This window comes from Amphiprion ocellaris, chromosome 13 (assembly GCF_022539595.1).
Source record: "Amphiprion ocellaris isolate individual 3 ecotype Okinawa chromosome 13, ASM2253959v1, whole genome shotgun sequence".
In the NCBI taxonomy this organism is placed as follows: domain Eukaryota; kingdom Metazoa; phylum Chordata; class Actinopteri; family Pomacentridae; genus Amphiprion; species Amphiprion ocellaris.
The window spans coordinates 8,544,169-8,563,195 of record NC_072778.1 but is presented as its reverse complement, the minus strand read 5'-3'; the positions used below and the strand labels follow the sequence as shown (position 1 = coordinate 8,563,195).

General features: G+C 38.8%; 1 protein-coding gene across 2 annotated transcripts in view; it reads left to right on the top strand.

Annotated features, from left to right (window-relative positions):
- The window catches only part of rxfp1 (relaxin family peptide receptor 1), a 74,593-nt gene that overhangs the window by 7,098 nt on the left and 48,468 nt on the right, over positions 1-19,027 (top strand). For both annotated transcript variants that reach the window (XM_023279884.3, XM_055016846.1), the window contains exon 2: positions 832-969. In XM_023279884.3, coding sequence (XP_023135652.1) covers positions 832-969 — 138 coding nt within the window. The remainder of the gene's footprint in view (positions 1-831; positions 970-19,027) is intronic.

The following is a 19,027-nucleotide window of genomic DNA, read 5'->3' as shown; positions in this document are numbered from 1 at the left end:
TCAGATGTTTCAGGTTGGATGGAGGTCATGCATTCTTTCGGGGCCTGAAAGGATGATGAATTAAATCTTGTATAAAGAGCTTTTATATTTACACGTTTATCTCTGATTCATAATTATACAAATCATGCATTAGGAAACCAGCTGACAGTTTACTGTGAGATCCCACCTTGTGTTTTATACCTTCTAATTCGAATATGAAGTGTTGCGTTCAAATGACTGCTTTAATTGTATCTGCTCAGTGTGTGCTGAAGCATCTCAAGTTGTTTTTCACAGCATCTGTTTGTTCATGTATGAAATCCAAATGCATGTATAGAATGTGAATTGATGCGTTAAACTTATTTCTTGAAAAATTATCATATTTATTCATAGTGAGCTATAGTCAAGTAACATGTTTCTTTATTGGGGACTACAAGTGAGAAAAAAAATGGCCTCAATGGCATGAAGTTACATCATGAATCAATAACTGACCATGAAAACAGAGTGTGAAGGGCCATGTAGATGATGTGGAGTATCACACATTATATTTGTTCCTAATGGGATGCCTGTGCAGGGTCAGTAGGTCTTATGTCTTCTGTATGTTGAACATACACAATAAGGGACTCACTATGACAGGTGAATATGAAATTTCAGCAATTAAAGTTGGATGAGATGATGACATAAATTATTTTCTCTGTCAGCTTGTGTGGTCATGTGAAGCCTGTAAAAAAAAATTCATTATGTACAATTAGTCTAATGTCTCTCCATAATCTGTACTTTAAAGGTAAAAGTGTAACATTAGTGGCAGAGATGTTCCATTGGATCATATTCTATGATTTTCTGCTTTGTTTACAGCCCTCAACATCACAGAGGAGAAGGCAGCATGCCCCCTTGGATATTTCCCCTGTGGCAACCTGACCGTTTGCCTCCCTCAGCTCCTGCACTGCAACGGCATTGATGACTGTGGAAATCAAGCGGATGAGGAGAACTGCGGTGAGTCATTGTTTCTACTTGAAAAATATTTTAATTATACCATATAATAATCTCATGCCTACATCTGCACTTCACTGACTCTGCGGGGTCTTTAGATATTCCAGTGGATGACACAGACGCTGGTTGTGTTGTACTTAAATGGAATAGATGAACCGCTGATCGTCCTTCTGATCTTTAACATTAAGATATCGCCACAGCGATGGTTCAGTGGCTTCTGTGATGAATTGCAGAACAACACATTCCAAAGTAACACACAGGGAATCCAGTCTGTTTCTCAGAGCTGTAAATTTGGTAAGAAACCATTTCAAAAGACAGCTTCCCCAAAACTCCCATCCAAAGAAACATCTGCATATCGGATATGTACTTCAGAAAGACCACTCACAGCAATCTTGGAGACAAAAGGGCATCTCTTACCTCCACCAGAACCTGATTAGAGTCAGAAAGTGTGTGGAGAAGAGGAGATTGCGTTCTTCACAGGGACCTCCTGACCTTTCTCTCCTTCAACACCGAGAACCTACTATACAACAATTAACTGAACAATTTAAATCTGAAAATTAAGGAAATTCTGCATCACTGGAGTGAAGATCCCAACATTGGATTGTGGAATTGCAATTTTAATCTCCAAGTGTAGTTTCTACAGTGCTATAAATACCTAAGCTGTGTGTTACTTGTGTGTAATGACAGCTGCTGTTGTGCTACCGAAGAGCTTTGGCGATGGAAACATGGAAAGTCCACTGCTTCTGTGTCATTCTTGTCACTTTGAGTGGGTGAAGGCATTGGTATGCAAACCGACATCAACAACAATTTATGGCAAACTGTCTAAATGGAGGTGAGGCTTGTGCATGTGTGCCCAGTAACAAAATGATTGTGGTTTTGAAAAACTGAACCAGATGTACGCACGGGTTCACAAATCAGAAAATCTGTCTTTGTGCATCTGCAGAGTTCTAGGTGTGAATCTACAATACGCAAAGGTTGTTGAATCTTGGCTTTGATGTACTGGACTGAAACAAGTGCAGCTCAGATAATGATAATAGTGTGGGTCATTGGTCTTGTGGTAAACTATAGGTTTGAAGTTGAGAGCGTCTTCAAGGGTTTTCATGACTTTTTTGAATCAAATGGAATGAAATGAAGTGAAATTGATGCCTTCTGGTTAATAAAGGGGTGTGAAGTTGTTCCTGCTGCATGCATATAGACAGCAACCCTGACAGATACTGTTATCACACAAGGCACTCCTCGTACCGCACACTCACTGCCCCTTGTTTATGCTGTGCTTACCTGTATGGTGTACCTTGGAGTCCTGCACAGTTCTGGTGTTGTCCACTTGCACAGTGCCCTGAACCGGACCTCAGGGCTGCCTGCTGTCGTAGGCATTAAAATTAAATGCATGATCTCATTTTTTTCAGTGTATAACCTATATTTGTCTTTCTGCATTCAGCTCAGTGTCTGAAATACACATTCATCCCTCCAAAATCCTGAGTATTTTCTGCACAATGTGAATATTGTCATTAAATCTTTAACCAATCTGCACCACCACTTCTATGAGGTGATGACTTGTTCTAAAAGCTTTTCTAAAATGTCAATAACTGTCAGCAAACACCAAAAAACAAGCGTTATTTTCATTTCTCGGCTCCTTTTCTATTTGTTTTCGTCACTCATTTCCTGGGAAGTCCGTCTGATAGATTTATAGTTTAAAATTATAGATTTTTTTTCTTATTATTTTCTTGCAGGAGTTATAAACACTTGTTATGGGTTGCTCTATGTGTGCGGTGGACCTCAAAAAATTTGTTGAATTGTCGAAATGAATCATTCAGCATAAATACAAATTGAACTTGTGAAGGATCTCCAAGGATGCCAGTATATATTTCATGTACTGCAGACACTGCTGCTCCAAGACTCAAAGGGATATTGTGCCAAAAATGGCAGTTTTTGTTAACAAAAGAATTCCAAATGTAAAAGGCAGCACTTCAAAATAGTATTATTTATTGCCTCCTTGCCTTCGTTAATCTACAGCTCAAGTTTGGTGAAAAAAGACTCATGCATGACTGATTTCTTGAATTTGTCTTGGTGACACAATCATCAATCATGACTTCTATGGTGGAACAGGTGCAGCTTATAAAACAGCTGTCAGATGATAATAGATGGCATTTTTCACTGCTATATTTAGCAGTTTGATAAATATGATGTTACTGCAGTGATTGCCAACACACACTGTCAGACTGCAGAACCACTCAGTAGTTGGTGGTCCTTTCGTCTATGCGGGGGCTTTTCTCAGCTTTCCCACATCATTACACACACACCAGCACTCACACTTGGTGTCAGCAGTACTGTATAATTACGTTCTCCACCCTGAACATCACCGCGCTACAGTAATTGGTTGTCCCAAGCAGCAGTGGGCAAGTAGAGCATAAATATTAATAATATTCTCTGTCGGTCAGCGTGCGGCTGCACTCTTTGTATTTTGTCTGCCTGCAGCGCTGCTCATCCTGGGCAGGACCCAAACACCAGCCAGCACACAATCAGCAGCAGATCCTGCTTCTTTCATTGCCTCTTTTCAAATGTGAACTCAAATGTGGTCATCATAGAAGTTCATCTTTTTACTTTTATTCTAACAACGGGAAGTCATTTTTTGATGTACATGTGGAATCAAAGGCAGAAAATGTGGTTAGTACAGTAAGTCCAACAACTATAGTATGTCTAGTTTAACCCCTCCAACCCACTGATGGATTAAAATGAACGTTATCTTTATTCAAACTACAAAATGACACCATTCATCAGAGCAAAGAACTGTAAAAGCAGACACCGGCTTTTCCGCTTCCTGGCAGTCCTTGAACTAATCATCTGTGATGTTGCCTTCTGTCAGACAACTTAACTAAATCTAAACTTAAGATGGTTATATTTCGTTGAAATCACTCAACGTTTTACTTTATCTCTATGCACACATTTGTTTGCCGTAACAAAACTCTTTAAAAACTACTGAGGAGCCATAGCAAAAGAGTCACTATTTTTTCCAAGTATAGGCAGCGCCTGTGCACACTTGGAAAAGTTGTTGGTTCCAGATTTTTTAGAGCTACAACTGAACCTGAAACAAAAAGGTTGCTGAATAGTTCTCTGCTCCAAATTCATCAAGTTCAATTTTGGTGTTTCACACAGCAAGCGGAGAGCAGAGAGTATAATTCTGTCAATAAAGGGAAAGTGGTTTTCAAAATGTTGGAAGCGTTTCAAACATTTAAATGGCATAGAAAATAGAAACTTCCTCTCTTAGTGATAAACACCTGCTGAAAACTGCAGCCTTCCTCACAGGTGTATAACACTTGTCCCACTTGACTCCGTGATCATTGTTGTGCATGCGGTGAAGAGTTTCGACAGAACAAACACAGCAATTCATGGGTGCAATTAAACAGTCTGACATTTAGACTGAATTGCCATTTTGTTGTCCTCGGTGCGACATTGTCCTCTTGTTAGGTATTTTCAGCGACGAAAATATGATCCACTTTTAGTTTTCTTTCCCTTTTTTTCTTTTTTATGATCGTACTGCTTAGAAGAACTTTTAAAGTTCTCTCTACTGCTAGCCATAGAGATGCAGCTCTTTGTATTGCAGTGAAAAATGAGCCCACAGTGAGTACAAATGTAACATGAAAAGACAGCCAGTAACATGCTTCAGATTCAGAGGATAAAATTAAAAATGGTAGAGTTTATTGCAGGGCTCTTGTATAAGATTGTATGAGATTGCACAGGTAGACCTAATATCCCGTATTGCTACACGTTGATTCTTTAGAGGAAACACAGTTTTTAACTCCACTGGCAGAATAAGTGACTCTCCCATGCAAAGAGAGGAAAAATATAATCCTTTGTGTAGTTTTTTGGTCAACCAATGATGTGTGACTCTTAATACTCTGAAAGTCTTAACTGATGAGAGATTTGTAGAAGTGAAACAGGGCTTTGCAGCTGGTGATGGAAGAACAGAGAATTGTGACAGACAAAAAAGCTGGCAGTGCCTTCGTATAACAAAGTATTACATAAGTGATTATCTCTGACCTCCTCATGACATCACCACAAGATTTTCAGTGACTTTCACATCATCCATGAACAACTGAATGCCATCTGTCTCGAAAAACAATGAGATCCAACCAAATTCCCAACTCTGCAGTTAGCTGCACAGAGCACCTTCATGTCACCATCTTTTCTGATCCAGTCCCACTACTTTCACCTACTTTCAGTGTCATTTCTGGCTGATTTTAGCTTTAATAGTTCGACTGTCAGATGGCAGACAAGTTAGCGACTAACAGTTGAACATAGAGGAGCAATTATTTTCTGAAAAGCAAACTATTTCTCCCTGGGGTTGACAGGGATTAAAACAGCGCTGAAAGGAAAGTGACTAAAACAGTATAGCTCTAGGCTGAACAGCTAAACAATAACATGAAACTCACCTGGAAGCTCCAGGAGCTGCAGAATCGGGAGATATTGTTATGCAGGTTCATCACTATGAGTGGCTTTCTGACATTGTCATTTGATGCATTACGTGTTGTAAAAGGTAAAGACTGTAAAAAATTTGAAGTTAGACTCATAAAATACGTCAAATTCAAACCTTTTAATGAGATTCAGTCAAACTCTTAAGTGTGTTTTCTTTTTGCTAAAGGAGTGCAGCTCTTTTAAATCACACAGCAAATCAGAAAATTTCAGTCATGTTTGTTTTATTCATTCCATTACAGTGTGTAATTTATTCAACAGCAGAAAAATGTGGTGACTTAACAGCTTCTTTCAGTTTTATTCTGACAGATGTTAAAATGAAAGTTGAGGCTCGGGTAAACTGGAAAAAAAAAATATCATGTAAAAATGATTAAAATCTGGCTGGAATGGTGCAAGAAAAAATAAATTAAAAAACATTGAAATACTGTAACATTCCAAAACTGTAACAATAATAGAAAATACCTGAAAAATGATTATATTTTTTGCAGGTTGAAGTACAGTAAAATGTGTTTGTTTTTAATGATTTTCCAGTCACATATTATGAAAGTACAAACAACCATTTGTAAAAATACAGATTTTTTTGATGTGGACATTATTTATAGTTTTGACCCAGTTTAATCTTTCCCTCTACGATGTTTACAAAAAAATCTTTTCTATTTTTAAATCATTGATGAATATAGATTAATTTTTTTCCTTCAAATAACAATTATCTGTAAAATAATTATATTTTTTGCTGATTTTAATACAGTAAAAAAATGTGTAAAGTACTATTTTTAAGAATACAGGCTTTTGATGTGGACATTATTTACAGTTTTGGCCCATTTTTTGCAATTGAAATTATTGTAAATTAATATGTTTTTCTGCAAATTTACTAGTTATTATCCATAATTTAACAAAATTTAGAAAATCTATAGAATAACAGTAAATTGTCAAAAAAATGCAGTTAAAACTGTTTTTAAAAACAGTTTTTTTTACAGTGTTTTAAAATAATTAAATATGATTAATTCACCTTTAAGGTACTGTATTAAATATTTAAACACCTACTTATGCAAAGGTACTGCTCAGTGTAGCTGATCTCCAGAACCTTTTGATGTTTTGCTGATCAAGAGGGTCAGAGTTCAAGGGTCCACGACCAAATCCTCTCAGGGCACTTTTACTGTCACCCTCATTTCAAACATCCCAGTGCAACACCCCGCCAGACAAGTGGCAAGGTTAAAGGCATAAATGTTTTTTGCAGAGGTCAAGCAAAATAGCATAGTTCTGTAATTCTCAAAGGTGCAGAACTGACCTAGAGATAAAATCAAGTGACTGATTAGTATTTTGCTCCATCTTCCAGGCAGACAGACCCATCAAGCTGAGAAACCAGATATTAAAAACACAGAGAGCATTTTTCTGTCATTAAAGGCAAAAAAGAGTTTAATATCTGTTTTGTTCCACCATTTTGGAGGTGTTCCAAAGATTTTAACGGCACAAAAGTTGGAAACTTCCTCTCTCAGCTTTAAACACCTGCTGAAAATAGCAGCCATCCCTGCAGGTGTGGAGAATCTGCAGTTACAGAACCTGATGTTCAGACTCCATTGTCTGGCATTGTCCTCTCGTTATTTAGCTGTTGTCAGGGAGGAATTTCACATCCAGCTGGTTGGATGTCACTTGCAGTCAGTGCTGATGATGTGTGGCTGAGCTTTCTCTACCAACTCAGCACAGTTTACTGCAGAGCAGAGCAAGCTTACAGAGAACAGCAGTGAAGAACCAAATGTCCTAATGCCACTTTCAGGTCAACAGCTGTTCCACTAGCTGTTATAAATCAGTATAACTGACAAAATCTCATTGAGGGTTAGCCTGAGGGATAAATGATAGTGACATGCCAATGACAGACACTTCATCAACAGCAATAAGAAAACTGATAGAATGTTCAGTAGATTCACTACAACTGCAATACAAACACAAAGTTAAGTTGCGTGAATAAACCCCTAGCATGCTCCGTCTCTGGCTCCTAAACAGCCTGTCATACCTTGATAATAGAGCTCATTTGCACGGTTTCCATGCAAGTTTTCCAAGGCACACAAGACCACAGACCTTTCATCACCCCTAACTGCTCACAGACCTTCTCTGGTGGAGGCTTCGGTCAGTAGTTGCTCTTGCAAGACGGGTTTTGCAGTCTAAAAACGCCCAATATTCTGTATTTACTACCACCTATACCTCACACTCCCAGTGGCTTGTTTGGAGGGCTGACGTTAGGCTGCACTCAGAGGCCTGTGCATGGTCCCTAAAGGGGGATACATTAACCTCGGTGTGATTCACCCATTCACCCTGGTACCCCTCTGTTCATCTCTGGGTTCACTTTCTGTTATTTTATGTGTATCAAGGTGATGTTAGTAATTTTTTCGGATTGAATATTATGTATGTGTGTACATTTACACATTTGTGGGGTTTTTTATTGCCGATGTACCTGGATTCATTTTGTTGTTTCTTACTTTAGAATAACGTTACTTTGTAACCGACAGCTAAGTAAGGAAAAGATGATTTTTACCTTTCTGACACGTTTCATCCGCATCTACAGTCTTCCTCAGAGCGTCATCTGACATGTGATGACATGTCATTTTTATCAGGTGACCGGCCTGACAGATCTGTCAGAATCTGTCAGGCCGGTCATGCCCTCCGCCGTCCGATGGTCTCTGGATGGAATCCCAGGATAACAGAACCCATACAACGAATAATGAAAAAACACGACATCAACACAGTAGTAAAACCGCATACAAAACTCCAACAGCTATTAGTTCACCCAAAGGATAAAATAGAACCGGAAAATAAATGTAATGTCAAATATGAAATTCCATGCAAATCATGTGAGAAAACATATGTTGGAGAAACAGGTGGATCATACAACATAAGAAAAAAGGAACATCAGACAGAATGTGAAAAAGAAACAGGTGGACGACTCACAAGAACACAAAAAGACAAAGCCCAGCAAGAAAACTCTAAATCAGCCATCACGGACCACTGCAAAAGAAATAACCACATTAAGGGCTGGGACAAGGGCAGAATCATAATATCGGAGGCTAGCAAATACAAACGGTGGATTAAGGAGGCCATAGAAATCAGGAAGCAGGTGGGCAATTCCATGAACCGCGATGAGGGGGCCTACACCCTCTCGCACACCTGGGATTCCATCCAGAGACCATCAGACGGTGGGGGGCGTGACCAGCAGGTCGGTCACCTGATAAAAACGACATGTCATCACACAGATGACGCTCTGAGGAAGGCTGCAGACGTGGTGGAAACACGTCAGCAAGGTAAAAACCATCTTTTCCTGATTTAGTTGTCGGTTAAAAAGTAACGCTATTCTAAATCCAACAATCTAGATAAGAATAACTGCATATTTGAATTACACCAGCCAGCAGCATCTAAACTTGTCCAGATTGTTCCCACCTCAACCAGCCTGAACATTAAAATGCTGCCCCTGCAGAAATCCTGTCGTTCCTCTGGTCCACACATTGAAGTGTCACTGAGATGGTCCCATCAGCACCTTAAACGCTTCCTCGCTGCAATTGGTGTGTGAATGGCAAAATACAAGGCAAATGGTAAATTGCTTGTAATAGACATGTGATATAAATACAACAGTTTGTTTATTGGGAATAATAATGTAGTTTTACAATGTAACTTATACTTTAACATTTCATACTTTTTTGCTGAAATGTCATTCCAAAACTAGAGGTAGTAATGACTTCATTTCATGATGATGTTTTACTGCTACTTTTGCTGAAGTAAGTTTCTTTCTCTTCACTGTATAACTTTATATCTCCCACTTTCTAACCTGTTATGTGACCCCAGTTTGTCCTTCTAACGGCATAATGGAACTCACAGTATGAACACACATACTGGAGAAAGCATAGAAGAAAAATCTTTTCAGCTTAGATGCATTTTTTTTTTTTAAAGTCTGAGGAGTTGGAAAAGTTTGTAAAGACACTTTAAAATGACATGTACTTGAGGCCAAGGGCAGTGCAGCATGCAACAGCCACATTCAGCCCAGTCATTCATCCACCTGCTTTCTCCAGGCTCGACAGCAAAGCCTCTTTCCTCTCTGGCAGAAACCAAAAATCTGTTTTTTGTTTGTGTTTTACCTCGCGCTATTTGAGAATGGAGCAGAACGACATACTATAGCAGGTGACATCACCCCACTCTGGTCTTTGCTGCTCTCCAGTGGGTGCTTATTTGTTTTATAATTGATTTTAAGCTTTTATTGATCATTCTTAATGCACGTCTCGATGCGGCTCCAAGCTACATAGCAGAAATGTTGACCTCATATGAGCTAACTGCAACCTTAGATCCCCAAGTGGAGCCGAGTTGCTTCTGACATCAGGGCAACTCGACTTTGGAATGACCTGCCTGAGGAAGTAATCTATTAAAACCCCTTTTTATAGATTTGCTTTTATATAGTGTCTGATTTCTATTGATTCTAAAGGTTGGCTTTTTGTCTGCAACTATTCCATGAAGACCACTTCTGACCAGGCGTCTCCGGACAGTCGATGTGTGACCTGTTCCCACTGCTTTCTGCCAGTTCAGAACTGATGACACTGCTGGACATCTTCCAGTTTTGAGGGGAAATAAGCTTGATGCGTTTTTCATCTGCTGCACTGAGCCTCCATGGCCGACCACTGCATCTATGTTCCTCAGTGTTGCCCTTTTCTTTGAGCTTCTTCTAAAGAACTTGAACAGAACACCTTGAAACCACAGTCTGCTTTGAAATCTGGGAGAGACCTTGTTGATACTGTAACTGCCCTGCGTCTTATTGCGTTGCTCAGTCTTGTTGTGACATGAAACTGCTTTCCACAACCTCACTTTGGTAGCAGAGTTTGACTTTTTAAGCCTCTTACACAGCTGTTTCTGTTTGTGTTCCTACCTGTGTGTGAAATTGAAGATCATTAGCACGTGTCTGGGATAAATTGGTTGATCATACACCTGACTATAGTCCTACTGAGCAAATATACCGATAAGAACTGATGCCGGTTTGAAAGCAAAGGGGAGTAACACCAAATATGGATTTCATTGAGATTTTTCTTCTGTTTGCTCACTTTGCATTTTGTGAATTGATAAAAATAAATGTAACAGAATAACAGTCTGCCAGCAAATTTCCAGTTTCTGTAGACAAGATAAAGACTCACATGTCATCACACCTGACATATCACACCAAACAAGTACTGCGTGACTCATCTACAGCGTTACACATCACATCACACATATCTGTGTAACCTCTAATTTGCCTTCTTTCTTCTCTTTATAAAATAACTCATCTAGCAAAATGAAGTACAGTTGTAAAGGCATTCAAATGTGTACTTTTTCACCAGCACAGATTACCTCAGTTCTTGTTGAATTGCTGCACTTCTTTGGAAGGTCTCCAGCTGATAAGTAACTAAAAGCCAAGGTAGCTGTGAGCTTCTGCAGAAGCAGGAAGACACAAAAACACCTCCGGCTGTGACAGAAAACAAAAAACTGAAGGTTTAAGAACCATAAGCAGATGTACCTTATATGTAAAAGTAGCATCAGTGATAAATATCAAGAATCCCTGCTGTTGTGGCCTTTCACTTTCCAGATTTAACTTTCAGAAATCTTTCTGAACGTCAGAAAACCTCAAACCAACAGCAGCTCGAGTGTTGAATGTCATCGTAAAAGCGAGTATAATGTGTGTGTGTGTGTGCATGAAGGGATGTGAGTGGGTGATAATTTCCTTGCTTGGTGAGGCGTATCAAAGAGAAAAACAATGTTTCACAAGATAGAATGAGAGAGAAATCCTGAATTAGTGTACTCAATTCTGTAGAATCTCTATAAATCTCTTGGATGTTTGGAAAACATTCAGCTCATCAGTGCAGCTTGATGACTGCTAGTAGAATTTTTCTTGGAGAAGAAAACAAGTTCTTTGCCCTGCATCTTTATTTATGATGTTATCAAGGTAATGTTATCACCTGCTTTTCTAATCCAACAGAAAGATTTACGGCACATAATGAACTTTATAATCAGTATGTCTTGCATTAATGGTTTTGAATGGTTTTCCTTCATAAAGCAAACTGTCAAAGTGAAACTTCCTGTCAGACAGATGAGATGTTGTTCCAGTGCAGTTAGATTGTTGTTTAGGTAACATCCGTCCTCAAACCAATGCATTCTGTGCAGATATAGACTGTATATAAAGAAACACAAGGCACCAAAAGAACTCCATGCATAGACCAACACTTCAGTTACTTTATTTACGTTGCGCTAACAGCGTTGCTATTGCAAATATTACACCTTACCAGAACACTGCCTGACATCTCAACATATAAACCCATTACAGCTGTGTATCTAGAGAAAAATGATTGTTTATTCTTTAGAAACTCGCAATTTCAGAAGTCGGGGAGAGCGGCAGGCAAACCAGCCATTAATTATAACTGTCACTCAATGAGTAGACAGCCGGCATTGAAGCCATATTATTAATGAAGCCTTGATTTCCAAAATGACCACCAGCACACTTAATAGATGGCCCAGATTTAATGAATTATTGAAAAATAAGTATTTACTTGGTAAATCAAGAGAAGTTGGCATTTTTTGATTGGGAGTCACTGGGAGGCAAATGTAGCAACATTAGTGCGGTTTCAAAGCCACTCCTGCACTGGTTTTAGCCTCAAGCCGTGCTATTTGCCACTGGAGAGGAATTGATTTTGTCTTTCCCCCGAACTAAGCACATATAATGAGGGACTGTGGCCCCACAACTCCAGGGAGAGCACCATGTTTTCATCTTTTCAGGTGATTGTTAACTATGGATCTTGAGGCAAATCCCTAAATACCTGGAGGATCATGCAGTACCAGAGAAGAATTTCAATGTTTATTTTTTTGCAAATCTGTGTTCACTGACAGTGGCTTGGTGGTTAGCACTTTGGCCTTGCAGCCAGAAGATCCCCAGTTTGCATCCCCGCCTTCCCTGGATCTTTCTACATGTCCTCCTTGTGCATACGGGGGTTTTCTCCGGCTTCCTCCCACAGTCCAAAAACTTGTTGAGGTTAATTGGTGACTCTAAATTGTCTGTAGGTATGAATGTGAGTGTGCTTGTTTGTCTCTATATGTAGCCCTGTGATAGATTGGTGACCTGTCAGCTGGGATAGACTCCAGATACTGATTGAACTCTTAAAAACTCATATATGTGTTTCAAATTACAGAGCAGAACTTTAGCATATGCAAATCTATGAGTCCCCATCTCTTTTCCAACGCTCACCAGATCCGGTCCTCTCAGCTCGAGCTCAGCAGCCCAAACACTGTGAGACTACTCTATGCTACATGATCACAAGCTGGAACACTGGAGTAATTCAGCTGTATGTGTCAAATTGGAAATTAATAATATTACAGAAAGCCCCACCCTGCAAGAAGACAGCTTAAGTTTGTTACATAGGAAATCCAGGAAGTTTGAATTTACATTTTTGAGTCCGTCATCAGTTCACTACTATGATGTTGACTGCTTATGTCGCTCATGATGACAAAAGACCAGATATTAATCGGAGGCAGTCTTTAACCTTTTACCAACATATTTAACATACAAGGACCTGGAGACCCAAAGAAGAAACTAATAGGAGAAACAACCATCATAGAAACAAACTACCTTATTTCTTCTCAAAACATTATTGGTTTAATCATCAGAAAAAAAGTCTTATAGTAGGAAGGTTAAGGTTCATTGTAATGTCGAGTAAAAAAGTGTTTCTGTAATACAAAGTCCAGATTAGTACTTCTTATTTACCATCCTATAATTCTGGTATGACTTCAGTGAATCAAAGTAAATGTTTTTGTGTTTTATTGGCATGTTTCAAAATTTGAGCAATGCCAGATCTGACCAACCTTGATCTGTTTGCCATAGTTTCAAGATATATTCTAGATTTATCACAGCCAAACACATCTAAGGGCCCTGAGAGACAAAGCAAACCTCCTCAAATTTTCATTACACTTGCACCCGTACTTCATTCGTAAAAAGAAGCCGTGATTAACCGTTAGATGCACGACTGACTGGACCCTGCACTCTTCCATAAGTGGGTCAAAAATAAGAATCGTGTTTTTCTGCCATTTTTTGTCATTTTTGTGAAGAATATGATTTTTTTATTACTGTTAGTATGATATTTTTTTCCACACAAGAATGATTGCATGTTTGAAATATGTTTATATTTCACTATAACAGATTTTGAACATTTTGATTATTGAAAAAGAAGACTGTTACAAAAAACAGCAATAGAAGAATGTCAACAAGAATGACAACATTTTCCCACTCATTTCCTCCAGCTGTGGCTGCTCTCCATCCCTCCAAATTTGTGCACTTCATCACCTCTTGCATGATATTAGCACTGATAAAGAGCTTGGGGTAGTAATGCAAATATTACAATTACTTTCAAAGTATAAAAGGTCATTTAAAAAATTGAATGGAATCATATGAGGAATAGCTGGAATATGAAATTTTAAAAGCTTTTTATCACAAAGATATTGCAAGAAAACAATCTCACCGGGTCATTTTGACCCACTCACGCATTTAAGGGTTAAGATAGAAACAAGAACAATGACATTTAATCATCAGGGGAAAAAAAACAACTGACAAATTCATGGAAAATTAGAATCATAGAGTAAAGCACCAGTGAAATATGAGGAAAAAATATAACTCTATAGATGCTCCAGTTGCTCATGATAAATAACCCTGAACAAATGTATATATGTCTCACAAGTAGTTCCCTCTTGAGTTCCGCTTTTGTGTAGGAGCAATACAAAGCATGCAATTTAAGCACAAATGTCATGCATAAAACATGCACAGCTGATTACCAAGTAAATGGAACTCATGTACTTAAATATCCCCCCCATCATGTGTATATCTGTATGTATTGTGTGACTGTCTACAGTCTGTGTGCAGACTGGCAGCTGAATGTTTGATTTTCTCTAAGTGTGGCTTTCACTGTGACAGTCACTGATGTTTTTCGGTGCCAAAAAGCTGCCAACTCACACACAGCTTCTACCAGATAGCATTTCTCTTAGGATTTCTCTGAAGGTTCTTGTTAGAAAGGTGACGTGAGGTGAAAAAGTTATCACCGGTGACATTTTTTTCCCATCTTCCTGTCTAAACCTGCATCAAACCAACCAGCGGTCTCTTGTGTGCTGCTGGCATGAGATGTATGATCTTCTTCCTTAGGTGTAACTTTAATCTGTTCCTCTGCTGCCAGCCAAAAACATCATTCCAAATCATCAAGTATGTGTATTTGGTGGAGAGGTGCGGCAATTCAGAGGGTAGCAGCTGCTCAGTTGCTGTGAAGTTGTCCTGACATCAGGTTTGCTGCAGGAAATGACTTGCAGGATCTTGTAGGTGTGTTTGTCATCCCATACGTTGGTAAGGAGTACTGCCAGACTGATGCACAGTCCTCGAGTTTTTATTATTTATAGGGAGAAAATTAATAAGTTGTCTTGACATGTTTCGTTCCATCATCATCATGCACAAAACAGATTTTCTCATTCCTCATCTCAGTAACTTTACCATCAGTTTTTTGGTAAGTTGCTTCTTGAAATTCAGTCAGAAGAGTTCTGAAATAATAAAACATTCATTCTGGCTTCTTTTACACTCCCAGCACCATCTCCTAGTTGATGGGCAACTTCTGCAGATGAACTGTCACTTAATCATACTCGCATACAGTGCTTACAGTCGCCTATTGCCAGTGTTTTACCTTTGGTGTCTCCCTGAACATTACCCTGAATGGTTAACTCTGTTTCTGTCTTGGCACAGTTGGTTCCAGAAGATACAAAGCGCTTATGGGTTTTCCAGATTCGACAGCGCTTGAGGGCGACAGCATAAGTCAGAGGGGATGAACTGTCAAAAACGTATCAGCTAAAGGAGATCGGCAAAAAACAGCCAGATAAACTTTCTGACTGCAGGGCTAGACATCAGTCTTGACAGACAAACACATTCGACAGCAAACTGTGTCTGTGAAAGGGTTAGTCTGGCTGCGACTAGGACACAGCTTATGGTGTCATCAGTACATCCCTGATCATTAGGACCACAACTCTCTCAAATACCTTGAGAAAACGTCAATACCTTGGACTTTTCTTTGCGGTAGATGCCATTGTCTGCTAAAGAAATTAAATGCTTGGCAACTTCTGTGCTGTTATTTGTTTTCAGCATTACCAAAGCAAGACTGCAGAGAAATTACATGTTGCATTTCAGCTAAATGCTTTGTAGCACTTACTCTCGAAAATCAGAAAGCAAAGCATTTCTTTCAATATAGATAACATTAAATGAATCGGAAATACAGCCTAGACATTGTTCATGTGGTAAATGACTATTCTAGCTGGAAATGGCAGATTTTTAATGGAATATCTCCATAGGGGTACAGAGGAACATTTCCAGCAACCATCACTCCTGTGTTCTAATGGTAGTTTACAGAATATCCCTCTGGGGATTAATAAAGTCTGTCTAAGTCTATTAGCTAATCGTGTTGAAAGGCTAATTGATGATGAGAAAACCCTTGTGCAATTATGCTAGCATGAGTGAGTTTTCATGGAAAACAAGAAATTGCCTGGGTGACCCCACACTTTTGAATGGAAGTGTACATAATCACTTTGCACCAGTGAATCCCAGTAGGTACTGATTTAATCCCCACTCCAGGCAAGCCATTTGTAAATCAAAGCAGTGTATGCTGGTTGATGTAAGACCTTCCTTTAAGCAGCATACATTAGGACAGTGGTTGGAAAAATGTGATTAGAAAAATGCAAAGCTTCTAAGACAGGGGTAGCAGAGACCATGTGAGTTGCCCCTGACATATGTTCTAAAAATAACACTCAGCACCATGAAATTTCTTATAAAAAATATAGTTGCTGTTCTTTTTAAATCAAAAATACTTACATTAATGCAGATTTTAAATTACAATATTTATTATAATTTAAAAATGTCTTCGGTGTAAATGAACTTTCACTTTGTCCGAGTCAAAGTTCACTGCGCATGTCCAACCACCACGTCACTCTTTGCTGAAGCGTCCGGGCGCAGACACTCTGGGAAGCTAGATGTGGTTTTTACCCCCAAAACATGACAGAGAAGTGAAAGAGAAAACACTATTTTCACGATGACTGGGAGGAAGAGTTCTTTTTCACGACAGTGAAAGATAAATGTATGTGTCCTATTTGTGGGGCGACTATTGCATCGGCAAAGCGGCACAATGTGGAGAGACGCTACTTTAGCCGCTACAAAGCTTCCATGCTAACTAGCCACCTGGTAGCACATAGACTGTATGGGCACTACGGACAGAAAAAGCCTTAAGACTTAAAGGCAGCTTTGGCATCTACTACGCGGCGAAAAGTTTCTTCGTGGAGAAAAATGTACCATTAGAAAAGCTTGTTTCAGTGACGACAGACGGGGCTCCTCCATGATGGGTCAGCATGCAGGCTTCATTGTACGATGCAGAGGTGATCCAGACTTCCCAACATTCCTACATTACCAGTGCATCATTCACCAGCAGGACATATGTATGTACAAAGGTGGCCGGATATGATCATGTGATGACTCGTGTCGTGAAGATCATAAATGGCTCCAAAGCCAAACAACCAGGACATTGAAGGTGCTACTGGAGGAGCTGTCAGCTGAACATGGTGACTTGTTACTACACACAGAAACCCCATGGATCAGCAGGGGACCAGTTCTGCAGCGTTTTTGCTCACTGTTGACCGAAATCAAAGAGTTGATGCAATCCAAAGGGGAAGACACCTTGCTGCTTGAGGACACTGAGTGGATTCTTGCCCTTGCATTTTTAATGGACATCACTGGGAAACTGAACCATCTGAACTGTGAGCTGCAAGGTAAAGGTAAGACATGATAAGCTCTGCAATGCCAGGCTTCCCACTAACACACATTTACAGACAAAGAAAGAGGTAACATATGTTGTCATTCAAAACACCGTGCCATTACATAAAAACGTGAAAATAATTTGTTGAAAACATGTAATGATTTGTTGTTATGATCTGTTAAAAATGTTGCAATGCTGGTGAAAAATGCTGGTGATTAGTACTAATGTGATAGGATTCATTTCAAAATGTGAAAGAGTTGTTTTTTTTCTTACATAACTGATAATTTGTACAAACATGGGACAGAGTTCATGAATTGTTCAAAAATGTTACAAAGGTAGGGGTTTGCACGAATGAAGCATGATTTGATGACAGTTAATGATTTCCTAAAAGTGTTAGAAGTGATAATTTGCACAGAAATGTAACTGGTGTGATTTTGAACAAAATGCTGCAAACATGCTGATTCATACAAAACTGCCAAGAAAGATATTTACTAAAGTTTCAGAGATGGGATACCTCTGACTTTTAAATATTGGAACAGATTTTTTTTATATATATATATATATATATATATATATATATATATATATATATATATATATATATATATATATATATATATATATATATATATATATATATATATATATATATATATATGTATGTATGTGTGTGTGTGTGTTTCCTACCTTCATTGTTGTGGAAATCTTTAATAATTATTGTAAGGAATAATTAACATAAATGTGATCAGACAGTCTTTTTACATATTATTTTCATTATTATTATTATTGTTTAAAGGTGATGGCGCAAGTTTGCTACTGAGGAAGTTTGTATCAACAAGGTGCCCTTCGTACTACTCAGTACCCTTGAAGTTGCTCTCAGGTTCAAAAAGATTGGTGACCCCTGTTCTAAGATAATAGCATGAGCCTGTCAGCATCATTTTAATTGGGACAGTTCCTCAGCAAAAGGCTGTAACACTGCCTATTGACATGAGCATCACAACTGTAAAGAAAACAGAAAAGTAAAAAGCTGGACATTAATTTATCCAGCATTAAATAGGACTAAAAGAAAAGCTGAACTTTTGGCCTCTTCCCTCTTAGGATTGACGTAAGCCAGCCTAGAGGGCTGTGTGAGAGTTCAACACTACACCCACTTTTATGACTGAATAATTCATACGTACAGTCTCTTTAACTACCAACCCTTTTTGCAGAGGAATACTGTGCACCAAAAACTAAACGTGTGAAAGCATTGCAACACTGTGTGGCAGTGCTTCCAACAAACTCACAACTCACTTCCATCTACCAGCTGAAATTAGTTGTAGTGCTTCTACTGTACAAAGAATGTGGACACAAGAACACATGTGCATAGATCAGTAATTATGAGTAAAGAAACCAGCCTTGTTGCCCAAATATGCCATTCCTATACAGCTAATATGAATTCTTAACTACGTCTTGAAGGAAGCATATTTTCTTCCAGATTATATTTGTTTATGACCAGTTATAGCTTGTAGTTATTGTTGGTCAAACCCAACCAAACAGTGGGTGACGACCGAAAACAACAAGTGAAAATGAAATATATATCTAATGAACCTTTGGTCTTCTTGGTGAAAGTCTTACTGCTGACTTATATATTTATCCTCCTTATGCAGACTTTGTGCCTCCTTCAAACTGGAAACCTTTCTTACTATGCAGTCTTACCTTTTGGTGACAAAATCCATTTCTTTCAAAACAAAACAAGATGTTTCTTGAGAAAGCGGTTTAGTTGCACATTATGCTGC